The sequence below is a fragment of the Manacus candei genome, unplaced genomic scaffold, assembly GCF_025592945.1.
Source record: "Manacus candei isolate 608988 ecotype Guabito, Panama unplaced genomic scaffold, ASM2559294v1 h1tg000020l, whole genome shotgun sequence".
NCBI lineage: Eukaryota > Metazoa > Chordata > Aves > Passeriformes > Pipridae > Manacus > Manacus candei.
Window position 1 is genome coordinate 2085681 of NW_026138068.1, and position 23578 is coordinate 2109258.

The window sequence follows — 23578 nt, forward strand, 5'->3', positions numbered from 1 at the left end:
TGTGTGGGTGTGCTCTCTGGGAACAGGCACAGTTTGCCAAGGCACCAGAGTGTCCATCCAGTCCCCACTGGTGGCTCAGTGGAAGATTCCAGGAGTGGTTGGTGTAAACAGGCAAAGTTGGCTTTTCCCAGCTACACAGAAATTAATTCATCTCCCAGGGGATCCCTGGGATGATGTGGGTGTCCAATGGGGTTGGTTCTCTCTGTCCCCACTGACCCTGTGTCCTGTGAGCTCCGGCTCCAGTTGATCCCAGTAAACAGAAGAGCTCTCATGGCACTGGCAACACCCACAACTCCTTTGTGTTCACCCCCTTCTGCCAGGCTGGGGTTGGGTCACTCTCCCAGGTGCTCCTGTGCCCCTCTCCTTGTAGGATTGCCCTGAGCTATTCCCAGTGGGTGTGAACCCCAGAACGGGGGAGCCTCTGGAGCTGAGCCTGGTTAGAGGTGACAGAATCCAAGTGCAGGACAGCCCTGGCTGCAGGAACCCACCTCCCAGCCCAGGAGTTATTCATTACCTTTAGTTAAAACGCTGCTTTTCCATGTTAATGGTCACATTTCACTTCAGTTCTTAGGCCACTATTCAACAGTTTTGAAGAATTGCAACAGCCTTCAGAGAGTTTTAGGGAAAATTTATCTGTCCATGCACACCTGGATCCTACAGATAAACTATTTCTCATTGAAGATTTATAGGGAATGCAAACTTTTGATGCTGTTGAATAGGTCACTTTTAGCCTGTGACATTTACAGTGTGAAAAAACAACAGTTAAAGGCATTTTTGCTTTTCACCTTTTACGAATTCTGCACTAAAAATGTGTTTAATGATATAAATACCACGGTTGGTCCTGCTGGGTCTTTGATTTAAGTGATGCCTAAAGCTTGATCCGAAGCTCACTGAAGTCTGGGAGAACTCCTGTGCATATCTGTGGCCTTTGGATGAGCTGAGTAGAAGGAGACAGGAGCCCACTACAGCTGATCCTCTGAATTCAGCCAGAGAAACAGAGCTGAAATTCAGGATTTGCAGGTATTTGCATATAATTAAGAACAGAAGGACATTTGAGCTTGTTCACTGTAAAACTGAGACCATTTGGGTGGACACACAACACCTCTAAACAACCACAAACCGATTTTGTCAATAAGGCAGCACCATTTATGTAGAAAATCAGCTTCCAAAGATTGTTTTCCTCACTGAGTATTTTTCACTGATGAAGGAATTCCTGTAACTGCTTCATTTCAAACTGTTCAGTGAGATCACTTGGAATTCAGACAGAATTTTGGGATTCAGATTTGCCAACTGTCCAAGTCATGAACGTGCCAAGCTGGCGTGGGAAAAGAATTCTCCAAGTGAGCTTTGATGGAATGATTTGTTATTCCAAACTTCTTACCGAAAGAGCATTGAATGTTTCCTGTGTCTGAATGTACAGTTTCTAAGCTGGATTTACATTTTAATGTTGAAAAACTTGGTGTATATCAAGCTTGTTGTAAAATACTTCTTTGGTTCCTGGTCCTGGATGGTTGAAGTCCACATTAGATATTTTATGTTAAACAAATAAATAGTTTTTTCAGTAAAAAAGTTTTGGCTGTTCTGGGGGATGTTTAGGAGGGGTCATAACTTTCCCTTGTGTTTTTGTCTTGGTGTTCAGAGGTTTGAGATACAGCGTGGGCTCAGCACTTTGCAGATCTGACTCGTTTTCTGTGTGGTTTTTTGTATTTGGTCATAAAGAAAAGTCCAGGATTCCTGTTCTCATTGTAAGTAACCTCACCACAGCTAAATATTGTGGATATTCCATCCCTGGAAGTGTCCAAGGCCGTGTTGGATGGGGTTTGGAGCAACCTGGTGTCCCTGCCCGTGGCAGGGGGTTGGAACTGGATGATCTTCAAGGCCCTTTCCAACCCAAACCATTCCAAGATTCTATGATTTTTTAGGTTATCTTAAATCTTTAGTTGATTTTCGTATTTTAATTCAGTTTGGACGCTAAACCCCAGCAGTGTGGTCTCTTGCCTGGGTGTGTTGGGAGCAGGTAGCTCCACATATGTCTGGACTTCAGGGCAGACAGATTTTCTTCTATTTACTTTTTAATAGAAACCTTTCATTTAGCTCTGATTTTTCTAAAACCTAATGAAGTGCCCAGCCCTGACTATTCCTCTGTAACTGATACTCTTATTTTGATGTCTAAGAATTTTACAAACATGAGGTTGTTCAAGTGTGAGTCAAAATGACTAATGAGCTGCAAATCCTTCATGTGCTAATCAGGGTGTTCTCATCCCAGATGCATCAATCTTCCCTCTCCCAGCTTGTGCAGCCACTGGGATGGGCAGTCTTATTTCCAGGAATGGAAATAGTTGGGAGCTTTGGAATGGTTGGTGTGCTTGAAGCAATGCTGGGGAGAATGTTTGCTCTTCTGTGGCTACTTTTTGGCATCCTGAGGCATTTCTAAAGTTCATTCTCAGAATCACAGAACATTCTGAGTTCAAAAGGACCCACAAGGATCATCCAGTCCAATTCCTGGCCCTGCACAGGACACTCCAAGGATCCCACCGTGTCCCTGAGAGTGTTGCCCAAATGCTTCTTGAGCTCTGGCAGGAGTTATCCCAAATGCCAGAGCTGCTGTTGGCTCACAGAGGGAAACTTTCATGATACTTGATGTGTTTCCAGCTTTGTTCTGGGTCACAGGAGATCCTTGTGGAGAACTGGGAGTTCCTGAAATGTGCTGGTGCCAGAGACGGGATGTTGTTTGGTGGTTTTGTGTGTGTCAGGAAAGGACATGCAGGAATTCTCCAGACATCATTCCCTGGCTCCCTCACCTCCCCTGACCTCAAGAGTGAATTTCAATCACATGTTGGTGAGGCCCTGGCACAGGTTGCCCAGAGAAACTGTGATTGCCCCATTCCTGGAAGTGTCCAAGGCCAGGCTGGATGGGGCTTGGAGCAACCTGGGATAGCAGAAGGTGTCCCTGCCCATGGCAGGGGTGGCACTGGTGATCTTCAAGGTCTCTTCCAATCCAAACCATTCCATGATTTCTGTGAGTTCTTGACGCCCTGAGGACTGACAGCCACCACAGACCTTCCCACAGTGATGTTTCAGGTTCACTGTCTGGTCAGAATGTGGAATAATGACTCTTCCTCCTGCAGCATGAAATGTTCAGGAAAAATGTGTCTTGAGACGTGGAATGATGATCTACTGGGATGTTTCTATGGAATTAGCACTGGAGGCCCTGCCTGTGCCATCATTAGGAAGAAAAAGCATCACGTGCGAGATGTTTGAATATTTCCTTTATTGTTCACAAACATGAAATTGTGCCTTTAGAGAGCAAACAAAATTAGCCTGTAAATAAAATTACAGATCAAATCATTCCTGTTTCCTGAGAGGCCATGTGAGATCACAGGACACTGGCTCCTGTAAGCTCTGAGACCAGAAGGATCAGCTGCTCATTGAAGGTACACAGTGATATCCTGCTCCCCTGCTCTTCCAGTATAGCTTTTCTCAGATCACACAGTTTGGATTTACAGCAGATGAGAATGTGGTCCTGACTGTCTCATATTTGGAATAAGTGAAATCAAAGGGATTTGGTTCCCCTGAGTGGCTTCTCCTGAGGTGGGATCACAGGCCACTGGATTCAGCATTAATTGGTGTGAATTTTCTCCAGCTCTGATTTTCATTTTCCTGCCCTATTCCTGATTTTACCCTGAGGCTGCAGCATCTCAGGTGAGCTGCCAGAGGGTGGAAAACCCTTTGGACAGACTGCCACTGACAGTGGCTCCCAATTTCTGGACCCTTCCCTTCTCTGGACACTGTCTCACCTTCCTTACAGCTGTCAGCACAGCCGAAGGGATGATGTCCTGCAGCCAGGAACCCCAAACCCTGGATACCATTGGATGTTTTATATTTCTCAGGGATGTGAGGAGCACCAGCACTGGGCCAAAATCACAGCCAGAGGAACTTCAATTCTGCTCTCACTGTGCCTTCAACAGTGAGTCTTTTCCTTGGGCATTCCCGTGTAATGCTGCTGATTTGCAGCATCTCCCGTTCCCGAGGTGCAGCACAGCCCAGGCTGAGGAGCTATTCCTGGCACATGGAGTCATAGGGAGAGAGGAGCTGCATCACGGTTGAGTAAGGAACAGTTGGCTTATCCGTGGAGGAGAGTGAGTCAGGCACTGTGCTGGGCTCAGGACAGCCTTCGGATTTGAGGCTAATGCTTCCTGACCAGCCAGTGCCCTGCCTGGGATGGCTTGCAGAGCAGGAAAGACACATGGCACTGAAAATTCAGCCAGGCTGTGCCTTCAGAACAGTGTGTTGGGTCCCCAGGAGCATCCCTGAACACCCCAAACACTCCTGCCCTCCTGGGAGCTGCCCCAACTCCTCTGGGAAGCACAACCTGCCCTGAGCCAGCCCTGCTCTCCAAGCTGTGTCCCAGCCATGTCCCACAGCTGGGAGAAATGGGAAACTGAGGGGCCCATGGGAGTTTTAGGGACAAGAAGAGCTATTTTGCTCTCTGCTATATATAGAGTCTGGCAAGTCCAGGGCTGGAACAAATTGCTTTTGTTGCTAAAACATCCTTTGGAAAGCCCATTTTAGGCAAGTGCTGCTGTCTGTTCCCAGCTACACTAACCAGGTGCTGCAACCCCGGGCTTTGTCCTGGCAGGAATGGGAGGAAAGCTGGTGGAACCCAGGCACGTGCTCCCAGAGCTGTTGTTACTTCCCTGGGAGCCTCAGAGCTTCTTCCTACTAAGGAGCTTTTGCCTCCTGGGGGGAGCCTGGAAATCTAATTACACGCTGGGTGTTGGAGCACCAGGGGAGACCTCAGGTGGCACCGGCTTGGTTTCAGATCCTGTCCCATGTGCAGATGAACTGCAGGGCTGTCAGGGTTTCAGCTGAACCCTGCCTGCCCTTTGCAGGCTGATCCCAGACAGGACTGCACTTTGCCATGGGTAATTAGTCCAGATTTTAAAGCCCTTCCTTGGGCAGGTTGTGCAGGGAGCTGAGCTGTCTGGATAAGGGCAGCGAGGCACTATGACCCAGAGCTGGAGCTGTGGAGGGTCCAGCACCCACATGTATCCCTGTGCTATTCCCATTGTTCTGTGTGATTTCTAAACTACTGCTGTTGGGATGATCCAGGTGAGCAGGCACTCACAAGCGGGGCTGTGCTGAACTGGCCACCTTCCTCCTCTCCTGGAGGATGCTCCCAAAGAGCCGGGCTGCTGCCATGGCACAGCCCCAGTGGATGGTGATCCCAAACCCGCCGTGGCCGTAGTTGTGGATCACCTGGGGGAGAATCACAGTCATGGAATGGTTTGAGTTGGAAGGGACCTTAAAGCCCAGCCAGTTCCACCCCCTGCCATGGGCTGGGACACCTTCCACTAGCCCAGGTTGCTCCAAGCCCTGTCCAGCCTGGCCCTGAACACTTCCATGGGCGGGGCAGCCACATCAGTATCGTGTTTCTGTGTCTCTGACATTTCTCTCTGACATTGGGCTGGAATGGAATCAAAGATTCCCTGGCTGTTGGTGGGGCAGGCTGGGGGCACAGCAGGGGGTTGGTGTTTCATTGCCAAGGTCATAGGGACTGGGGTACAATTAACACGGTCACTAATTGCACTCAGCCCCCGGGGCTGTGCACATACCTCTCCCTGGACATTCCCATGCCGGATGCTCTCCCGCTCCAGGCGAACCTGGGGCCGTGACGGTCTCAGGCCACTCCACTCACTGACGATCTTTGCTTTCTGGAAGCAAAACTACATCAGCATTTGCACAGCATTCCTTGGAATTACAGCACCCCTGGAATTACAGCAGCCAAACCCCACGGCTTCAGGTGATCCATGGGAAGAGGAGGGACAGGGGGTCCCCAGTCCTGCAGCAGCTCCTGAGATGCTGCAAGGGGTGACCAGGCAGAACAATTTGGGATTACAGCTGCTCATCAGCAGCCTGTGTGGGGCAGATGAGGCAAACCCCTGTGCTGCCTTTCCTGCTGATCCAGGGCACAACAGCAGCACTGGGGGTGGACACACACCAGCCTCACCCCACACCAGCCCTGCTCTAAAGCCGTAGAGACACCACAACCTGGGACCTCCCAGAGCTTTAGTTCTACTTTTTTACCAGCTCTAGGAGGAATTATTTTTCCTACAAACCTTGTCCCTGCCTGTCCATCAGCCGGGTGGAAGAGCCCTGGGTATCTGTGATGGATGGAAACACAGACTCATGGAAACACTGAGGTTCTGTGGTTTGTTCCAGTGCCCATTCTCCCATCCCTGAGCTCCCCAGCTCCCTGTGCCCCATCCCAGTGGGTGTTGGGTCAGGTCACCCACCTGGAGAGCTGGGAGCAGGCGGCAGCAGCTCTCCCAGATGGTTTTGTGGTCCTGGGCACTGTTCTCCTCGCTCCAGTTTCCATGCTGGTAAATCCCTCCCAGGACCGTGAACTCGCTCCTGCACCCAAAGGACACACAGAGTGAGTGTCTCCAGCTGTCCCTTGTGGGGTCATCTCATGGAGGGACTCTGTGTGTGTGTGGTGTTGGATCCTGATACATTCTGAGCCTGCAACATATTCCTGCTGGAGAAACTTCCACATGGAGCAGGTGGAGAGCGGTGCCTGCTCAGCTCAGGAGCAAGTCACTCATTAAATCCTATCAGCACCCAAAAGGCCCTTCCTTGTCTGGGCAAACCAGACAGATAATTCCATCCTTATCAAACAGGTCTGCTCCCACCTGCCTGGGGAAGAGCTGGAAGGAACGGGATGCCTCTGGAGGGAAGCACAGAGAAGCAGACTGGTGCTTCTGCTGCCCAAAACTCCCCTGGATTAGCAGAGGAAAAGAGGCAGATTAAGGCTGGGGAGAGGTGGGGAGTTCTGTGCTGGCTGGACCCTTCCAAAACCTTGTGTGATCCCTGGGAAGCACAAAAAAAAAAAGGGCTGGGGCATGTGGAAAGAATCCTCTCAGGGCTAAGCTCTCCAGCAGGGAAGAGAAGATCTGTCTTCTTTAGGGATCAGCCTGGTGCTGCTCTGAGAGCTTGAGCTAAAACAAACACAGGGAGAGGAATTTGTCTGAGACTGTAATCAGAATCACTCAGAATACGATGCTTGGGGGCTGTGAGCAAGCAAAGCTCCATTTACAACCTGGCTTATTGCCTAATCCTGGAATACTGGGACAATAGGAAGTGCCAGAGATGCAGCTTTGGAGTTCCAGCTTAAAAAACCCTTCTCCATTGCCAGAGTGGGGTCTCTGCCTGCCCTCAGGAGGAAGCAGAGCTGGGATGAACAGCAGATGTGTTTATTTATCCTGCAGTGCAGCTCCCTGGGCACAGCAAATGCTGCTGCCTCAAATAGATCCCAACTTCCCTGAGCAAGCTGCTGGTGGGAAGCAGGCAGGAAGTGCAGGAAAAGTGCTGGAAGCTGGGCTCTGCCTGGCCACAGCCACTCTCTGAGCTCTGGACATGGTGCTTTTGGTGCCAGGATCTCATTTCAGCCCTAGGGGGACATAGACATAAGGTTTTCCCCCTGGATTCCTCCACAGTCTGGCAGGGAGGTGGCAGGGAGCCCTGGAGACTAAGGGGAGACTTATCCCAATCCATAACTTCCCCAAGAGGGGCAGCTCCAATCTCTGCTCTCAGTGACCAGTGACAGGACCAGAGGGAAGGGCTGGAGCTGTGTCAGGGGAGGTTTAGGTTGGATCTCAGGAGAAGGTTCTTCCCCCAGAGGGTGGTTGGGCACTGAACAGGCTCCCCAGGGCAGTGGTCACAGCCCCAAGGCTGCCAGAGCTCAAGGAGCATTTGGACAACGCTCTCAGGGACAGTGTGGGATTGTTGGGGTGTCCTGGGCAGGGCCAGGAATTGGACTGGATGATCCTTGTTGTCCCTTCCCACTCAGGATATTCCATGATCCAGTGGGATTTCCCCAAGCTCACCAAGAGCTCGGGCACAGCTCAGAGGCCAGTGAGGGGAAGGCTGAGATTTCCAGGGGAGGTTTTATTAAAGTAAAAGGATTCCCGCCCTGGTTTTATGGGAGCAGGGATCAGCAGCGCCTTCCAACATCATTGATAAAACAGATGGGTACAAATGCAAAAACAAAAGGCCTCCCCCAAAATATCCACTACACTATCAGTGTTTGCCCCTATTGAGGACCTGGCCAGGACTGACTTTTTGCTTTGGTGGGATTTGCTCCTTGGAAAAGGATGGGACATTGAAGTCCTGAGGCTCTGGGAGCTCCCTCACTTTGCTGCCCACGTCCTTCTGCTCCCCTCCCACACAACCAGGAAAAGCACCAGCAGGCCAGGTGTGACTCCAGGCCCTGGCAGGTGCCAGCAGGAGCCGCGTCCGAGCCAGGACTCTGGGGACACTGACCAGGACCAGCCAGAATGTCACCAGGACCAGCCAGACCCTCCTGGGCCGCTGTCACCTACCCTGGGATGATGTAGGGAGACTTGTAGATCCCAGACTTCACGTCATGAGTGATGATGAAATGCTTCACCCAGGGGGCCAGGACCTGGCAGACCAGGGGAGAGGGTCAGGGGGAGATGGAGAGTGGGGTGCCAGGCTCGGGGGGTAGCAGGAGGGACACCAGGGGCCAGATGTGGGACCCTCTGCTCAAGCTTTCTGTTCCCTGAGAAGACAGGTGGATGGGAATGCAGGTAGGGAAGAGGAGGAGCTTCCTACTGGCATGAGCCTGTTTGCCCAAATAATCATCCTCTACTCCCAATGATTTTATGTTGTTTTATTATTAATAGCACTATGCTTTTGACCTCCCCCCACGCTCACCCAACAGAGAAACAGGCTGGAGATTGAGGGCTTTCCCACAACTGAACCAGGAATGGGATCCAGGTGGGTTTCACATGACCAGTGTTTGCTGGGAATCAGGACCTGATCCCAGTGTAGATCCAGCCTACAAGCCCATGGTTTGCCCCAGAGGACACAGGTTTTCCTCACAGTAAGAAGTGGGTTTTTGGGAAGCCCCAAGCCCTACACCCACCTCACCTTTATGATCTGGCCCCGGCCAGGCTGGAGCTCCGGGTCCGGCTGCAGCTCCCCCGAGCGCATCCCAGAGCAGTTTATCACCACATCCACACCCTGGGAGAACAGCTGGGGAGAGATGGACATGGGTGGGGAGCAGCACATGGACACAGCTGGGAGCAGCACACAGGGTGCTGCCCTCAGGGCACAACAGTCCTGCTCCAAAAGGAGCTCAGTCCAGCGTCTGGTAATGGATAAACCATAAGGGCTGGATCCAGGACACAGCTTCCCCACCACAGCTCCTGCTGAGACCCCATGTGTGCTGAAAGCCATTCCAGGGAAAGCTGCCAATCCATGCTGGACTAATGCTTTACCCATACCCTCTCAGCCACCTCTTGATGCCCAAGCCCCTTTATCCTTCCTGATAGAACACATTTCCTAGGTCTTGGCACAGCCTTGCCCCTGGCCCCTGGCCCGTCACTGACACCAAGGACATCCTGGAGCAGGACATGCCTGCTGGACGATGCTTCCCCACACTGAGACAGGGCTGTGCCCCCTGCCCTGCCTCCACATCCCCACCCACCTCCTGGAAAGACTCAACCTTCTTATGGAAAAACTTCACTCCTCTCTGTGTCAGCCTGGGAAGAACAAATTCATTTGTTACTGGCAAATTAAAAGCAAATGTATCATTCAGTGCCAGGGCACCCACTTGGCATTAGAATTACAGGAATGAAATCAAGCCCAAATATTCCCATAGCCAAAAGCTCTTGGATGCAGCTCCAAGCATCCCATTACTTTCATTTTTCTCATGCAAAAATACACCCCTAGGCTCATTATTAAAGTGGGGAGGGTGTTACCCCACTGGGGCAACGAGCAGGAATCCACACTCACCTGTTGGTGAGCCAGGGCAGGTAACTCCTGCCCTCCAGCATCAGCGCCGTGTTGAACCAGCCATAGCTGAAACCAGAAGAGAGGAGGTGTGAGGACCTGCAGCACCTTCACAGGAGCCTCTTGCTCCGGTGCTCCCAACAGATCTGGGGCCCCAATTCCCCCTGAGACTCCAGTTTCCCCTTGCACAACAAGTGCATGAATTTCCCCCACTCCTCCACCCCATTTACAGCATAAAACACCTTATACTGATTTTTATTTTGACACTATCTGATGAGGTAAGAAAGGAGCTGGAATGGTTTCCATGCTGGGCTGCTGCTTTTTTTGGCCATTTGAGGTGTTTCCTACTTATTTGAAGGAAGCAACTGTAGGAAAGAGAGGACACTTCTGCACCAGCAGTTTCTTGTCCCCACTGCCCTATGCCAAGGAGGTGTCCAGCCACATCTGCCCTGCCTGAGTCTCCAGAGAACAGACTGAAAAATACCTGTAACCAGGGAAGAGTTCAAGTTCTTTTGGTATCAAGTTCCTGAATCCCAGGACGATGTTCTTCCAAGAGGGGTCCTACAGTAGGGAAAAGCTCTGATATCATTAGTGAACCTGGATCACCACGTCAGCATGAGACAGAAGGGGGGGAAAAGGGACACAGGGTATCCCAGAGGGACACAGATGGGGGGGCAGCTGCCAACCAGGGCTGGAGAGGCTCTGCTGCTCCCTCGGCCCTTCCTCACACCGGGATGGCACAGAAAACATCGTGTCCCAGGCACTGCCACAAAGCAAACTTGGAAGGATTCAGGAGCGTTGGCTGGGAAGAGACACAGCCCTGCCCGCCCTCGGGGAGGAGCTGGAGCCTTTCCCAGCCCTGTTGGATCTTGCTCCTTACCGGCACCGGCTCAGTGAACAGGTTGTAGCCAGAAAGCAGGTAAAGTCCCATTTCCTGGGCTGCTGGGGAGTGCAGGTGCCCGAGGAGGTAATCGAACGTCTCTTTATTCCAGAGCCTGTGATGAGAATAGGGGAGTGATGGCTCTGCCAGCCCCACGGAGCTGTGCCCGGGCACGCCTGGGAGGACACAACTCCAGCCTCCTCCTCCTCCTCCTCCTGTCCCTCACGTCTCCTGCAGGTTGCCGAGGTCGCTCAGGTAGGGCTGCCACAGCCCGGCCGCGCCGTCGCTGGTGGTGTGGGGGGTGAAGCAGTCGGCGTAGATCTCCAGCTCCAGGGAGGGCACCAGCCCGTGGAACTGCTCGTGGATGCACAGGGCGCTGGAGAGCCCGATGACCCCGGCCCCGATGACGGCCACGCGCATGGCTCCGGCTCCCTGAGGGACAGAGGCTGCTGGACCAGCTGGGGCTGCCCAGGAGGGAGAGAAGCAGCTCCCCGGGACCCCACCCGGCCTCGGCTCCACCGCCTGAGCAGTGGGGAAGGGCTGAGGTCACAGACTCACAGAATGTGCTGAGTTGGAAGGGACCCACGAGAATCAACCAGTCCAACCCTTAGCCCTGCACAGGACCATCCTCAAGAGTCACACCGTGGTCCTCATGGTGCACCTCTGTGCGTTCCTTGTAAAGGCTCACAGGTCCTCCTCCACCCCTGCCTGTGCTGACCAGGCACAGGAATCAATCATGGATGAGGGAGTATAGTTCCCCATGGGGACTGGGGAATGTCTCTCCATCCCTGGCTCTACCAGTGGCTCAGCTGCCCATGGCCACATTCCTCACCTGGCAGAAAGAGCTCCAGGTGCTTCCTGCCCTGTGGCACCTCGGGACAGAGCAGCACAGCCCTCAGCATCCTCCTCTTCCTCCCACCAGCCAGGGAGAGGCGGGAGCACCCACCACTCACACTGTCTGCCATGGATGCTGTGAGCCCTCCATTCCCATCGACCCAGTCCTGCTCTGGGCAGCTCCCAATCCTTCCCACCCCTGGGCACAGGCTGGAGGCAAGAGGTGGGCATAGATAAAAGACATAGGAAGCACTGGATGTTTTCCAGGGAGTAATGCCAGGAGTGAAAAGTGCAAGGTTGGATCCTCACACTGCTGTCACCACTGGGGCTGCACGAGGGTGGCTGTGCCACCACCCCAAACCCTTCCCGGCATGGCTGAAAGAACTGTTGGGAAATTGCAGCTGCAAAGAGGGTCTGCAGCCCCCTCAGTCCCCTGATTCCCTCTCAGCAGAGCTTTTCTGCCTTGGAAAAGCCCTGTGGTCACTGCCTGGGCAGGGAGTGGACAGGGACCGCTCTGGGGAAGGGCTGGGTCAGATCCCACAGCATGGGCAGGGGAGGATGTGCTGGCTGCACCCCAGGCCTGGTTCTGGGAGCAGGAATAAACTCCAGCCCACAATTTTATTTGGACAAGGTGAAGCGCAGCATCTCTGCTGGAAAGGCTGCCCACAGCGGGACTGACATTTGCTGGGATGGAGGGATGAGTCACCGGAACGGCGGCGCCGCGGGAGCTGCTTCCCATCTGCCGTGGTGTTACAACCCCCGGGAACCAAAACCACGGAACCGGGGTCACCTCCCCCACCTGCAGCCATGGGGACTCTCCCCCACTGCCCCCACAGCTCCAGCCGAGGAGGATCCGCCTCACTGGCCAAAAACCAACAGGAATACAGGTTTTGCACCAGTTTACCTGTGGAGTAGGGGGGTCCTCAGAGGAGTCACTGCAGGTTTCAGAGGCTTCCACAGAGTTCAGAGTGGCTCGTTTACAGTCCAGCAAGGCAAAGTCTAAGTGCCCAGAGCAGCAGGGCCAAAGTCTGCTCCAGCCCAGGGGAGGTGGACTTCCCACGTGCTACTGGCAGCCGGCCCCAGAGCAATGGGAAACGGGGTCACCACCACGGGTGGCAGAACAACATCCCTGACACTGGTCACCATGGTGACCGCTGGATCGGGACACCGGCATTGCCTTAGTGGGCACGATCCTGGAGGTCTTTTCCAACCACAGTGATTCAATGACTTCCCAGCCTCTGCATTCACAGAATCACTGAGGCTGGGAAAGACCTCCGAGATTGTCGAGTTGAACCTTTGACCAATCACCATGTTGTCAACCAAAGTGCTAAGTCCAGTTGTTCCTTGAACACAAGATTCCTGCAGGATCTGGGAAAATTGGGTGCTTCAGGCTCAATTTTTGGGTAGACAGAGGAAATTGAGATTATTCAGCCTGGAGAAGAGAAGGTGCTGGGGTGACCTAGTTGCAGCCTTTCAGTACGTGATGGGGGTCGAAAAGAAATGTGGAGAAAGACTATTTACAAGGGCCTGGAGTGCCAGGACAAGGGGGAATGGCTTCCTACTGCCAGAGGGCAGGGTTAGGTGGGATACGGGGAATAAATTCTCCGCTGTGAGGGTGGTGAGGCACAGGTTGCCCAGAGAAGCTGTGGCTGCCCCATCCCTGCAAGTGTCCGAGGCCAGGTTGGACGGGGCTTGGAGCAAGCTAGTTTACTGGAAGGTGTCCCTGCCCGTGGCAGGGTAGGAACGGGACGGTGGGGTGGGATGGGGCGGGATTTGGGGTGGGATGGGGCAGGACCAAGCCCCGCCCACCCTGGAGGCCCCGCCCCCACAGCAAGCCCCGCCCGAGGCCCCGCCCCTTCCCGCGCGAGGGGAGGCTCAGCCGAGCCGGGGCCGGGGCCGGTGCCGCAGCCATGGCGCTGGTCACCCTGCAGCGCTCGCCCACCCCCAGCGCTGCCTCCTCCGCCAGCACCAGCGAGGTGAGCTGCGAGGGGACGGGGCGGGACGGGGCGGGCAGGGAAGGGAAGGGGACAGTGGGCCCTGCCGGCGGCGGCGGGGGATGGGGAGCGGGGAGGGGCGGGGTGAGGCCCCGCGCAGGGACAGGCCCCTCGTGGCCCGAAGCTCCTGGTTCCGTCCCTTCACAGACCCGGGTCCCTCATGGCCTCCCCCAGGCCCTGGCTTCGGCCCCCTCGCAGACTCAGGTCCCTCCTGGTCCCGGCCTCGCGGCTCTGGCCCTTCACAGCTCCTGGTTCCGTCCCCCTCACAGCCACCCCATGTTCCCCAGGCCCTGGCTCCGTCCTCAAAGGCCCAGTTCCCATGTCCCTCATGGCCCAGCCCCACCACCCTGGCCCCTCAGACTCTCCAGCCCCTGGTTTCATCCCCCCTGGCCCCCCATAGCCACTCACCCCCTGCCTTCATCCCCTCGCAGTCCCCATGGCCTGACTCCCCATAGTCACCTGGCCCCTACTTGCCCTCCACAGTCCCCCCAACCCTCCCATATCCCCCATTCCCTTCACAGGGAGGCCCTGGTCCCTCATGGCCCCCAGCCCTGCAGCCTCCTGGCCCTTCATGGCCACTTGCCCCGTCTTCATCCCTTGCAGTCCCCATGGCCTGACTTCCCAGAGCCTCCTGGCCCCAGTTCAGCCCTCACAGCCCTCCCCAGTCCCTCACTCCTTCCCCCTCATGGCTTCCAGCCCTATGGCCCCCTGCCCCCCCATAGCCACTTACCCCTTGTCTTCACCCCCTCCCAGCCCTGACCCTTGCAGCCTTCTGACCCCCTACAGCTCCCTGACCCTCCTGGCCCCAGCTCAGCCCCTCACAGCACCCCAGCCACCCCAGCCCCTTCCCCTCACAGCCCCCAGTGCTGCCCAGCCCCAGCCCTGTGATGCTGCCAGGCTGCCAGGCTGAACCAGGTCCCACGGTTCCCCTCACTGCACACAGCCCCTGGTCCCCATGTCTCCCACTCCAGCCCTCACCCAGCATTTGCTTGTGCTCCCTAACCCCTTGGGCAGCCTGTTTGACCCTTCTCTTGCCAGGTAAATCCCTGGGCAGTGTGCTGGGCCTGTCTCCATGGAGCAGCTGTGCTTGCTGACCCCAGACCTTCTCCCTCCTTGACATCCCAGAGCTGCCACCAACTCCTACCCAGGCGTGCTCTGCTTTCCCCCTCTGTCCCTGTGCTGTCATGGCACTGCCTTTCCCCCCTCCTGCTGCAGCTCCTGCCCCCCAGAGAGCTTAGCTCTTCCCAGAGGTGGCTGTGGTCCGTTCCCTGGGAGCAGCTTCCATCCTGCTCCACCCTGGGAGTAGCTCCTGTCGTGCTGCACCCCATACCTGTGTGACATCCCTGATTGCTGCCACTCCTCGCTGTGGCATGGCCTGCACTGTGCTGCTGCCCTGTCCTTGCCCCAGCTCTGCTGCTCCAGGGCCTGTACCTGACACTTACCCTGGTGCCCTGTGGTGCCATGTCCCGTGCATCCCTGTCCTGCCTGCCTGGTACCCTGCATGTCCTACCTCTGCTGCACACCCCCTCCACTCCTGTATCCCAGAAATGCCCTCTCCTGCCTCTGCCTGGCCTTGGGCTTCTGCTTCCATCCCTGCAGCTCCTACATGCTATCCAAGCACAGCTGCACCTCCAGTTTATCTTTCTTTCTTGCATTTTTTCCTCCTAATCCATCTCTTGTGACCCTCAAAGATAGGCCTGGTGTTTGTCTGCACACCCTTCCCGTGCATCCCTCTCCCCTACACCTCTTTCCTTTGGTGCTTGCTGCCCTTGGCTCCGCTCTGTCCCCACTCCTGCCAGGTAAACAATCCTATTTGTCACCTGTCAGGTCCCTGTGACTCCCCCGATTAGCTGGTCCGAGGGGGGAGCGGGAGGGGGGCAGTGCCACAAGGCTCCCGGGTTCTCCCTCACCCCGGGGGCTGCGGGGGCTCCCTGGCTGCAGGAACCCAGTTTGGGCCACACCGTGTTCATTGAGAAACTTGGAGACAGGACATGTGCTTTCCTAAGGAGTTCTCAGAAGGAATTTTGTTGGGTTCTGGTTTAGACAGAGCCTACTGACAAGGCCTACTGACCACCCAATCTATGGAGAGGAAAATGAGCCATAACCCTGTTGCAGGCAGTGGAATTAGTCTGGATTTGACTGGAGCAGGTGGAAGAGGAGTCAAAGTAGACCTTGCCATGTACATCTGTGTTGGGCATTGCTTGGTGTGGGAGCTGCTGGTGGTGATTCTTCTTTCCATACAATTCTCCCTTTTCCTCCCAAAAATGCTGCCCCAAACTTGCCTCCATGTGTTGTCCATGGCAGGGCTCTTCTGCCCACAGCACCCACAGCTCAGGTGTGCTGTGATGACTCCCAGAAGAAGACATCCACTCCTGTTGGAATGGCTCCTTCTGGCTTGAAATACCATAAAACCAGAAATGAGCTTTTTCCAGATTCAGCGGGTTGTTTTTACACAGTTAATTTCAAAGAAAAATCCCATCCAAAAGTGCCAGCGTGATCCCATGCAAGGATCTTTCTTGCATGGGAAACCAGGTCTCCTTGGGACTTTTAGCCTACTCAATAATTACTAGAAGGTATTTTTAATGGAAAATGATGACCATACATCTTTGCTAATTGTGACTGTGCTGCTGGGCCTCTTCTAACTCATGAGCCCCAAGGAATTTATAAAATGGATGCTGCTGCCTGCACAAGGTTTGCTGCTGTGTTAACATAGCAAACCATAAATTCTTGGGAGAGGGGGGTTCATACACACTTGGGAACTTGCACATGCTGGTGCATCTCCCCTCCACACATATCCCGTTCCCTGCCACGTCCTTCAGCCTGACCCAGTCCCCAGGGAGGATGTGGATGTGTCTGGTGGGGGTCTGCTCGTGGTGTCTGTGCCGTGGTGGGATCAGCTGTGGGTCCACAGCATCACCGTGGTAGGTGGTGCACCCCAAAACCTGCCTGCTCAGAGGGATGCTCTGAGCAGGAGAAGGCAGGAGGGCTTGGCGTGGCAGGCTTGCTGCTGCTTTGGTTTGGTTTTACTGCAGCTTTTTAATAGAAGATACAGGGAAATTTGACTTTGAGAGCAGCTCAGCTCCTGCAGGAGAGGAGCCCACAGCAGCTCCAGGCCCAGCCCTGCTGCCGAGCCCCAGCTGACAACATCCAAGAGTTCAGTCACGTTTGTTTAAAAAGGGAAAAAGAGTTTTTCTCCCCCTCGTTGCTACGTGACAGACCCAAACAAACAGGAGGGTGGCCCTGCAAAGGCCACAAACCTGCCAGACCTTCCCAGGGCTGGGGGATCTGCCGGTGGGAGCGCTGGGACTCAGGGTTCTCTGGGGCTCTGCCTTCAGAGCCCGGCTCTGTATTGCCACTGCTCACTGTAAACAGACTAAAAATAACCCTGGTATGCTCCTCACCCTCTGCTGGGTCAGTTGGGATGAGCCTTGTGCATCTCCCTTCCTCCAAATGGCCATATTTCCAATATCCGGCTTCTGCTGTTGCATTTGGAGGGTTTTTTCCCTCTGGCTTTACTTGGTTCTCACAGATTCTCAGCAGAGCAGCTCCTGTGCACTCTGGCCTCCCCAGTGCTAACTCGAGGAGTGGGGAGCAATCCAGGTCCTCCACACACACGAAACCTCAAGCCTGAACATTTTAAAAGGAACTGTTTGCTTATTTTGAACTTGTACAAAAGCACCTGGAAACAAATAACCCTTATGGTGACCCTTATTTGATGTGGGTTCTGAGCAATGTTTTAGTAAATACCAGGATGTTCCCTGAGTGTCAGCACTGATTCCTTCAAGGCTTGTGTCCTTCCAGCTTTATCAGGGTCTGGTGAGTTGTGAGTGTGAATGTTTTCCTGTTGCAGGACTATCTGTAAAATCCCTGCTTTGCTTTTTGGGTCCAAACCACCTCCCCAGCATAGCCCTGCCCTCCAAGGGATTGCCCCTGCCCTTTTCTCCTCTGTCTACTCACACAGGACCAAAGGAGGAGAATTATCTCAAAGGAGAATTATCTCCTTTGAGCCTGTTTCGGTTTGTTTTGTTTTTTTTTTTTGGTCAACTCTGGATGCAATTAGCCCCAATTCTGTTTTCCTTTAATAAGGAATTTTGTCCAGAAGTTGCAGGGGTGGCTGGAAAGCAGGGCTGTGTGAAAATGCTTGTTTCTGGAAGCAGGCTGGAGCCACACTTCTGCTTTGGGGAGAGTAAATAGCGTGTGAGGGCCACTAATGTCACCGGAGCAGCCAGATTTGCCTCCAGGGGGACTTCCCACCAGTGCCTGGTGAAAAAGCGCCTGTTTTAATCCGTGCCTGCCACCAGAGCAGTGCGTCCCTTAGGGAGGCAGCAGACGTAGGACTTACCTGGGCAACAAGGTGGGCATCGTCCTGACCAGCGTCCAGGCGGAGGTGGCCTTGTTGTGCTGCCGGTGTGAGCAGTGGTTGGGCTTGGTGGTGCCAGGTTGGGGTTCAGGTGCTGGAGCTGGGACAGCCCCAGCGGGGCACTTTGGGCTGTGTCCTTGTGCTGTCCCCGCACCCCCGACCCCCGGCGCTCCCTGTGCCCGGCCCGCGGTTCCCGGCGCTGCCCTCACGTGTGTGCGCGGCGGCCGCGATGTGTGTGCGCTCCGTGACCATCGTCAAACCGATCTGTGCTCCAGGCCCAGCTTGCAGGATTAGGACCTAATAGCTTTAAAATCCCCGTGAGCCCCTTTGTCACCCGGCGCCGGTGCTGATGGCATGACTAGGGAGTGTCATTTATCCCGAGCACCGGGAAGAAAAAAACCCCCGGCCACCCGCACCCTGTTGTTGCAGGGATGGGTTTAAAAAGTGCAGGGGGGGGGGTTATTTGTAGTTGTAATGTGGAAACAAGCAACGTGTAACTTTCTCTGTGTCCTTCTTTTCTCCCCTCAGCTGGAGGTTGGCAGCGATGAAGAGCGTAAATTAAATGTGAGGTAAGCGGAGCTTTTGGGCTCTAAACATTGTTTCCAGTGCTGTTAATTGTCTGCTATGTATCCAAGTCCTGATCCCGCAGAGATCCCCGACCTCGAGCCTGTACCTTGCCTGCAGGGAATGGCATGGTCTGCAGAGAGCAGAGCAGTGGGCACACTCTCTCCCTTATCAGCTTTGAGATGAGCATTTAACGAGCTAAAAGCATAAAAGAGGGTCTGTGATCCTTTTTTCCTGGTGGGAGGACACTGGAAAATTGCTCATCAGCTCTGGCCACAGCACTTAACTGTTATCGCAGCATCTCTGGCTCTGCTGCTGCTCCCTGAGGCTCCGGGCTGGGGAGGGGAGAGCTCTGCTCATTCCTGGGCATTAACCATTGGGAATTGGACTCCTTGGGGTTGTGTAGAGCCACTTTCTTCAAGTGTGGGGAGGAAAGGGCTGAGAGATCCTGCAGGAGAAGAGAAAGGCTCCTCAGCGACATTGTGCAGATCTGAAGTGGTGACACAAAGGTCTTGTGGAGGGGCCCTGGCTAATGGGGCTCTGAGTAATTCTGGGGGGCTTCCACTCTAAGCCCAGCTCTTGCAAGCAGCTCTTACCCTCTAACCTGTAAACCACAGCCTGGGAGAGAAGTGTAAAGATAGGCAGCAGTTCAGTTCTCTCCTCCTTGCCACTCCTTCCTGCTTTAGATATCCTGGTTTCAGATAAAAGCAAAGCCACTCGTGCTTAGACTGTCTTTGCCCTGCAAGTGAAGTCAGAGGGCAGAAAAGCAGAGTTGCTCCCTGACAGAGCAGGAAAGTCAGACTTCTTTGCTTCTGTGTTCCGGGGTGGTTTCTCATGGCTGCAGCCCACCTGGGAAGCCTGGAATTCCATGACTGTCCTGTCTTCACACACATGGGTTGCAGACAGAAGTATTTCATGGCTGTCTGTAATGCCATTTGAGAGCTGATTTTGTGGGGAATGGATTTTGTATCGGTTAAAGCAAAATTCAGGATTCCTGGTTTTTCTCCTTGCGCAATGCAGGGCTCCAGCAGGAATCTGCTGAAGGCACAAACAGCCATACAGCTGTAATTCTTTTAATTCTTTTGCTTTTTCCGTGTTGCATTAAACAGTAACGAGTAACCAAGCAGGATGACAGCCTCTTTTTTGGGGTATCCAGTTCTGTGCTGAAAGAGGAAATGCAGCTTCATCCTCTTCATTACAAATGTTTTCAATGTCCAGACAAGTCCTTGGATTTGTGGCCACCTTTGGCCTGTCTGGCTTCTTTGCAAGTCGAGTACATGTACCCACCACCAACCAGAGTCATGGGGAGTGTAGATGTACTTAGACCAGGCTTAAAGGCTGATGGTTTTCTACTGGCTGCTGAAAAATGCTGCAGCACTGACGTTGGACACTGAGATCCCAGGAGCTTCCTCTGTCCTTCAGTCTCCTGGGGCTGCTCTTCCGTATACAATTGTCAGGATAAGAATCTGGTAATTAAATAGCCAGACAGACCTCGGGAATCACATGGCTCTGGTGCAGAGCCTTTGCTGTCCTCAGGGGGAAGCGCTGCCAGGGGCTGCAGAAAATGTGTGGACACACTGTAGATGATAAATTAAGCTCCTCATAGTTTGGTGAGTCGATCCTGTCCCCTTCCCACCGGCAGCTGCTCCGGATCAATCTGTGGAGACTCTGCCCATGCCCATGGGGTGGCAGAATTGTTCAACTTCATTGTGCTGCTGCTCTGAAAAAAAAACCCTGCAGGAACGGGCTGTGATGGTGTTTGTGAATCTAAATCCTGCTCTAGCCTTGGTGCAGACAGAGGTGACAGCTGGGCTTTGTCACACGTGCTCCGAGCACAGGGGTTGGCAGCTCCTGGCTCTGAGACCTCGGAGATCCTTAGGGTTAGGAAAAGGAAGGATTGTTGGAAACATGTCCCCATCATGCTGCTGGCTCAAGCTGAGTTTCACCGGTGCAGGGTGGCAGTGCTGTTACACAGTTATGACATAATTTGCTCATCTGCCTGTTGAACAAGGTTATTTTCATGCATTCCAAAAAATTCCAGGATTTTTATTCAAGATTGCATGGTTGGATCTGGTTCCATGAGCAAACTGATTGTTCTCTTGGTGGAACAGGGCTGTATCGTGGGTTTGTACCCAGCCACCTCTTACTGCTCCGTGGCCATCCTTCCTTATTGTTTCTGTCATTCCAAAATACTTTTCTTCCTGTTTTCTCCCTGGAACAGCTTCTACCCTAACACAGGCTGAGGGACACGTTCCAGGTTCAGCTTTGCTTTCAAACATTGTTGCTGTCTGAGTTTTCTTAGCATTAAGTTACTTTTAAGTCTTCTTTTTCTTCCTTTCCAAAAATTTTTGTGGAAGCATCTACCAGGTACCGTCCACACTATTCTCAGCAGACAGCCAGGAGTCTGTGTTGTTCCCCACAGGTAAAGATTCACATCAGAAGAAAATGTAAGAGCCCAGAGTGAGATCTAAAAGCCCCATCGGGTTCGGTGCAGATCTGTGTCTGCTCAAACCTCCCTTCTGGGATGCCCATCGGTGGGATCCCTTTTTTCCCCTAAAGATGCAGTGCACCCACAGCTCACCTGGATCATAATACAACTGCAGGCAGGGTTAGGCCAAGCCCATGGGAGGATGTGTTAACCCAGAGTTAAGCCCAACCTTAAGTTCTCCAAGATGAGGGTCGGCCGAGCTCCACGTGAGCCTCGTGCGCGCGGTGCCTGCGGCCTTATGGCAGCACCACGTCCTGCTCCTCTGGCTCTGAGCATCCCCAGGGGATGGTGTGGAGCACAGGGGAGGCAGAGCAGAGCTGAGCTGAACTGAGCTCTTCGCTGGCAGGGGGGGATGTGCAGTTTTTCCTGCACTGCTTTTTGGTGCAGCCCAGCGGCTTCTCACCCTTGGGCAGGGGTTGGCTCTGTCGCACCAACCCAAAGGAGACGTTGCACAAACCCAGTCAGTTGTGAGTGTTGGCTGGTTCTCAGATGTGGTTGGCAAACACAGCAAGATAATCACTGGTTTTAATTACAAACATAAATAAGTTTGTTTAGCCAGTCGTTCTGTAATCTTTGCCATTGTTGGCTTTACAATCACAGCCTGAATGTGGGGCCTGGTGAGTGTTTTCGGGCACCTTCCACAGGGAGATAGAGGTTGAACTGCTGCAGAAGGGCCTGGAAGTTGGTTATCTCCAGCCTCTGATCAAGCCTGAAGATGGTTATGGAAAGAACTGTTCCTGTTTGGCACCACCGAACCAAATTTTAGGAGTTGGCAAGAGCAGCTGTGGGAGGTAGAGGTTTTCAGGTTGGGCTCATGTACATTTGCAGATCAGTGATTAACAGGAGGAGTCGTTGCTGCAGACAAAGTCTTTGCAGAGCATCATCAAGTTTAGATTGGATATTAGGGAAAATTCTTTCATGGAAAGGGTTGTCCAGCCTTGGCACAGGCTGCCCAGGGCAGTGGTGGAGTCACCACCCCTGCAGGGATTTAAAAATTGCATGAATATGGCACTTGGGGACATAGGTTAGTGGTAGCCTTGGTAGTGCTGGGGAAAGAGTAGGACTTGATCTTAGAGGTCTTTTCCAACCTAAATGATTCCGTGATCATCCCTCTGGCACACACCAGAGGATGCCATTATATAATAGTGTATATCATATATGTATATTATATATATATATTTAGTTCTATTTTACATACATGATATTTTAATGCACAAAAAATTATTTATTAACACCTTGATCCTTAACCTTTTTATGGATTTAGGAGCACGTTTTGCTGGAGGCAGCACTGAGGGAAGGGCTTGTCCCCACAGCGTGGGCTGGCCGTGGCTGTGTGCCGGGGCTGGGGGAGCCCTGGGACAGCTGTGTGAGGGTTTATTTGTGGGGACAGCAGCTCGTGACACCCTTGACAAGTCCTGTCACAGACTGGTTGTGTCCCAGTGAGCTGGTGGAGATCTCGGGGCAGAAGTTGCTGACTTCATGAACTGTTCAAAACAGGACGCTGAATCACATCCTGGCCCGGCGGCCGCATCCTGCCTTAGCGTGCTCCCTACAATGGGAGCAAATCTGCAGGCTCCCGACCCTCGGGAGCTCTCTGGCCCCGGGGGTGTGGCCTGGGAGGCGACTGAGGTGTAATTAGGCCTTGTCATTTTGTGTTGGAAGGTGTGGGGAGGGTCAAACACCGTGGAGCCCAGGAAACTGCGCTTACTTGGCGCTTAGTTAAGATCGGGCCTTTCCAGGAAACTGTTGCTGACTTGCAGTTGAGCAACACAAGGAGTTTACTTGGATGTAGGTAGAGGAACAGCAGGAGAGCTGCCAGTTTGAAGATGTGATGATCAGACCCTTTTTGGAATTGTATCTACATCTTTTTTGTTTTTCCTTTTTTTATTCCGTGAAACCTCAGCAGTTTGGCAGAACCCAAACCAACTGGCCCTGTTATCAGAGGTGCTGGCTGTGCACTGAACATTTGTTTCTGTAAAAGGCCAGTGTGGTCACTGTTTATTTAGGTGTTAGAGCTGGGTCAGAACAATATTTTGGTTCCAAATGCCTCTTGATTTTAAATATCTTAATCTTTGATAATCATCTGCCAAAATCTGTGAGTCAGGGATTTCTCATACAAATCAGAGCTGTGGTCTGCCTGGCAAGTGGTGCTAAGATGTTTTTGGACAGTGTGCAATGGATAGAATACCTTCTTAGGCCTGGCTTTACTTCTAATGAAAAGTGTTGAGTTTATTTCCCAAGAGTGCTGAGTTTATTTCCCAAACATTTACACATCCCTTTGCAGCATTTAAATCCCTGATGCAGAATTGCTTTGCCACTGCACAAATCAAGAAGCAAAATAAGCCAAAAATAGGCCCAGATTCAAATGGATTAGGGTGCACACTGCATCCATTAGTTGTTCAGGTTTATTTGGGATCAGGACTCTCCTCTGTAGAACTTCCCTCTGAAAATTTTAGCTTCCTGAAGGAATCCTGCTGCAAGAACCGCTGGTGAAGGCAGCTGGGCAGGAAACCTCTGGGGCTTCACATCACAGATCAAGTCAGCCAGAAATGCAGGGAACGGGACAAAATGTGCCTTTCAGATTTCCCAAGAAGCTGCCAGGAACCTTGTTTGCCCTGACTGCCATCCAAATGGTCACATCC

The 23578-nt window shown here is 53.2% G+C and overlaps 2 protein-coding genes across 2 annotated transcripts in view; one reads left to right on the forward strand and one right to left on the reverse strand.

Moving 5' to 3' along the window:
* Positions 1–3253: 3253 nt before the first annotated feature.
* DAO (D-amino acid oxidase) lies at positions 3254–12615 on the reverse strand. Its single transcript, XM_051785516.1, has 11 exons — positions 12435–12615; positions 10923–11128; positions 10697–10811; positions 10301–10377; positions 9820–9885; positions 9512–9566; positions 8953–9057; positions 8382–8464; positions 6297–6414; positions 5616–5714; positions 3254–5259 (listed from the first exon to the last, which is right to left on the reverse strand). Exons 2-11 carry the CDS (start codon positions 11114–11116, stop codon positions 5125–5127), a joined length of 1047 nt encoding a protein of 348 aa, XP_051641476.1. The 5' UTR covers positions 11117–11128; positions 12435–12615; the 3' UTR covers positions 3254–5124.
* A 744-nt stretch (positions 12616–13359) lies between these two features.
* The window catches only part of SSH1 (slingshot protein phosphatase 1), a 35262-nt gene continuing 25043 nt past the window's right edge, over positions 13360–23578 (forward strand). The window contains exons 1-2 of the mRNA XM_051785477.1: positions 13360–13506; positions 18413–18453. Coding sequence (XP_051641437.1) covers positions 13441–13506; positions 18413–18453 — 107 coding nt within the window. The 5' untranslated portion in view covers positions 13360–13440. The remainder of the gene's footprint in view (positions 13507–18412; positions 18454–23578) is intronic.

Bases quoted from the DNA above. Each gene is read 5' to 3' on its own strand.
- DAO (XM_051785516.1), bottom strand. From the start codon at position 11,116: ATGCGCGTGGCCGTCATCGGGGCCGGGGTCATCGGGCTCTCCAGCGCC. The intron at 9,058-9,511 runs GTGGGTGGGGAT...ATCTCTCCCCAG, and splicing joins AGGTTGAGTCTTTCCAGGAG to CTGTTCTCCCAGGGTGTGGA. The intron at 5,715-6,296 runs GTGGGTGACCTG...TTTTGCTTCCAG, and splicing joins GCCTGCTCCCAGCTCTCCAG to AAAGCAAAGATCGTCAGTGA.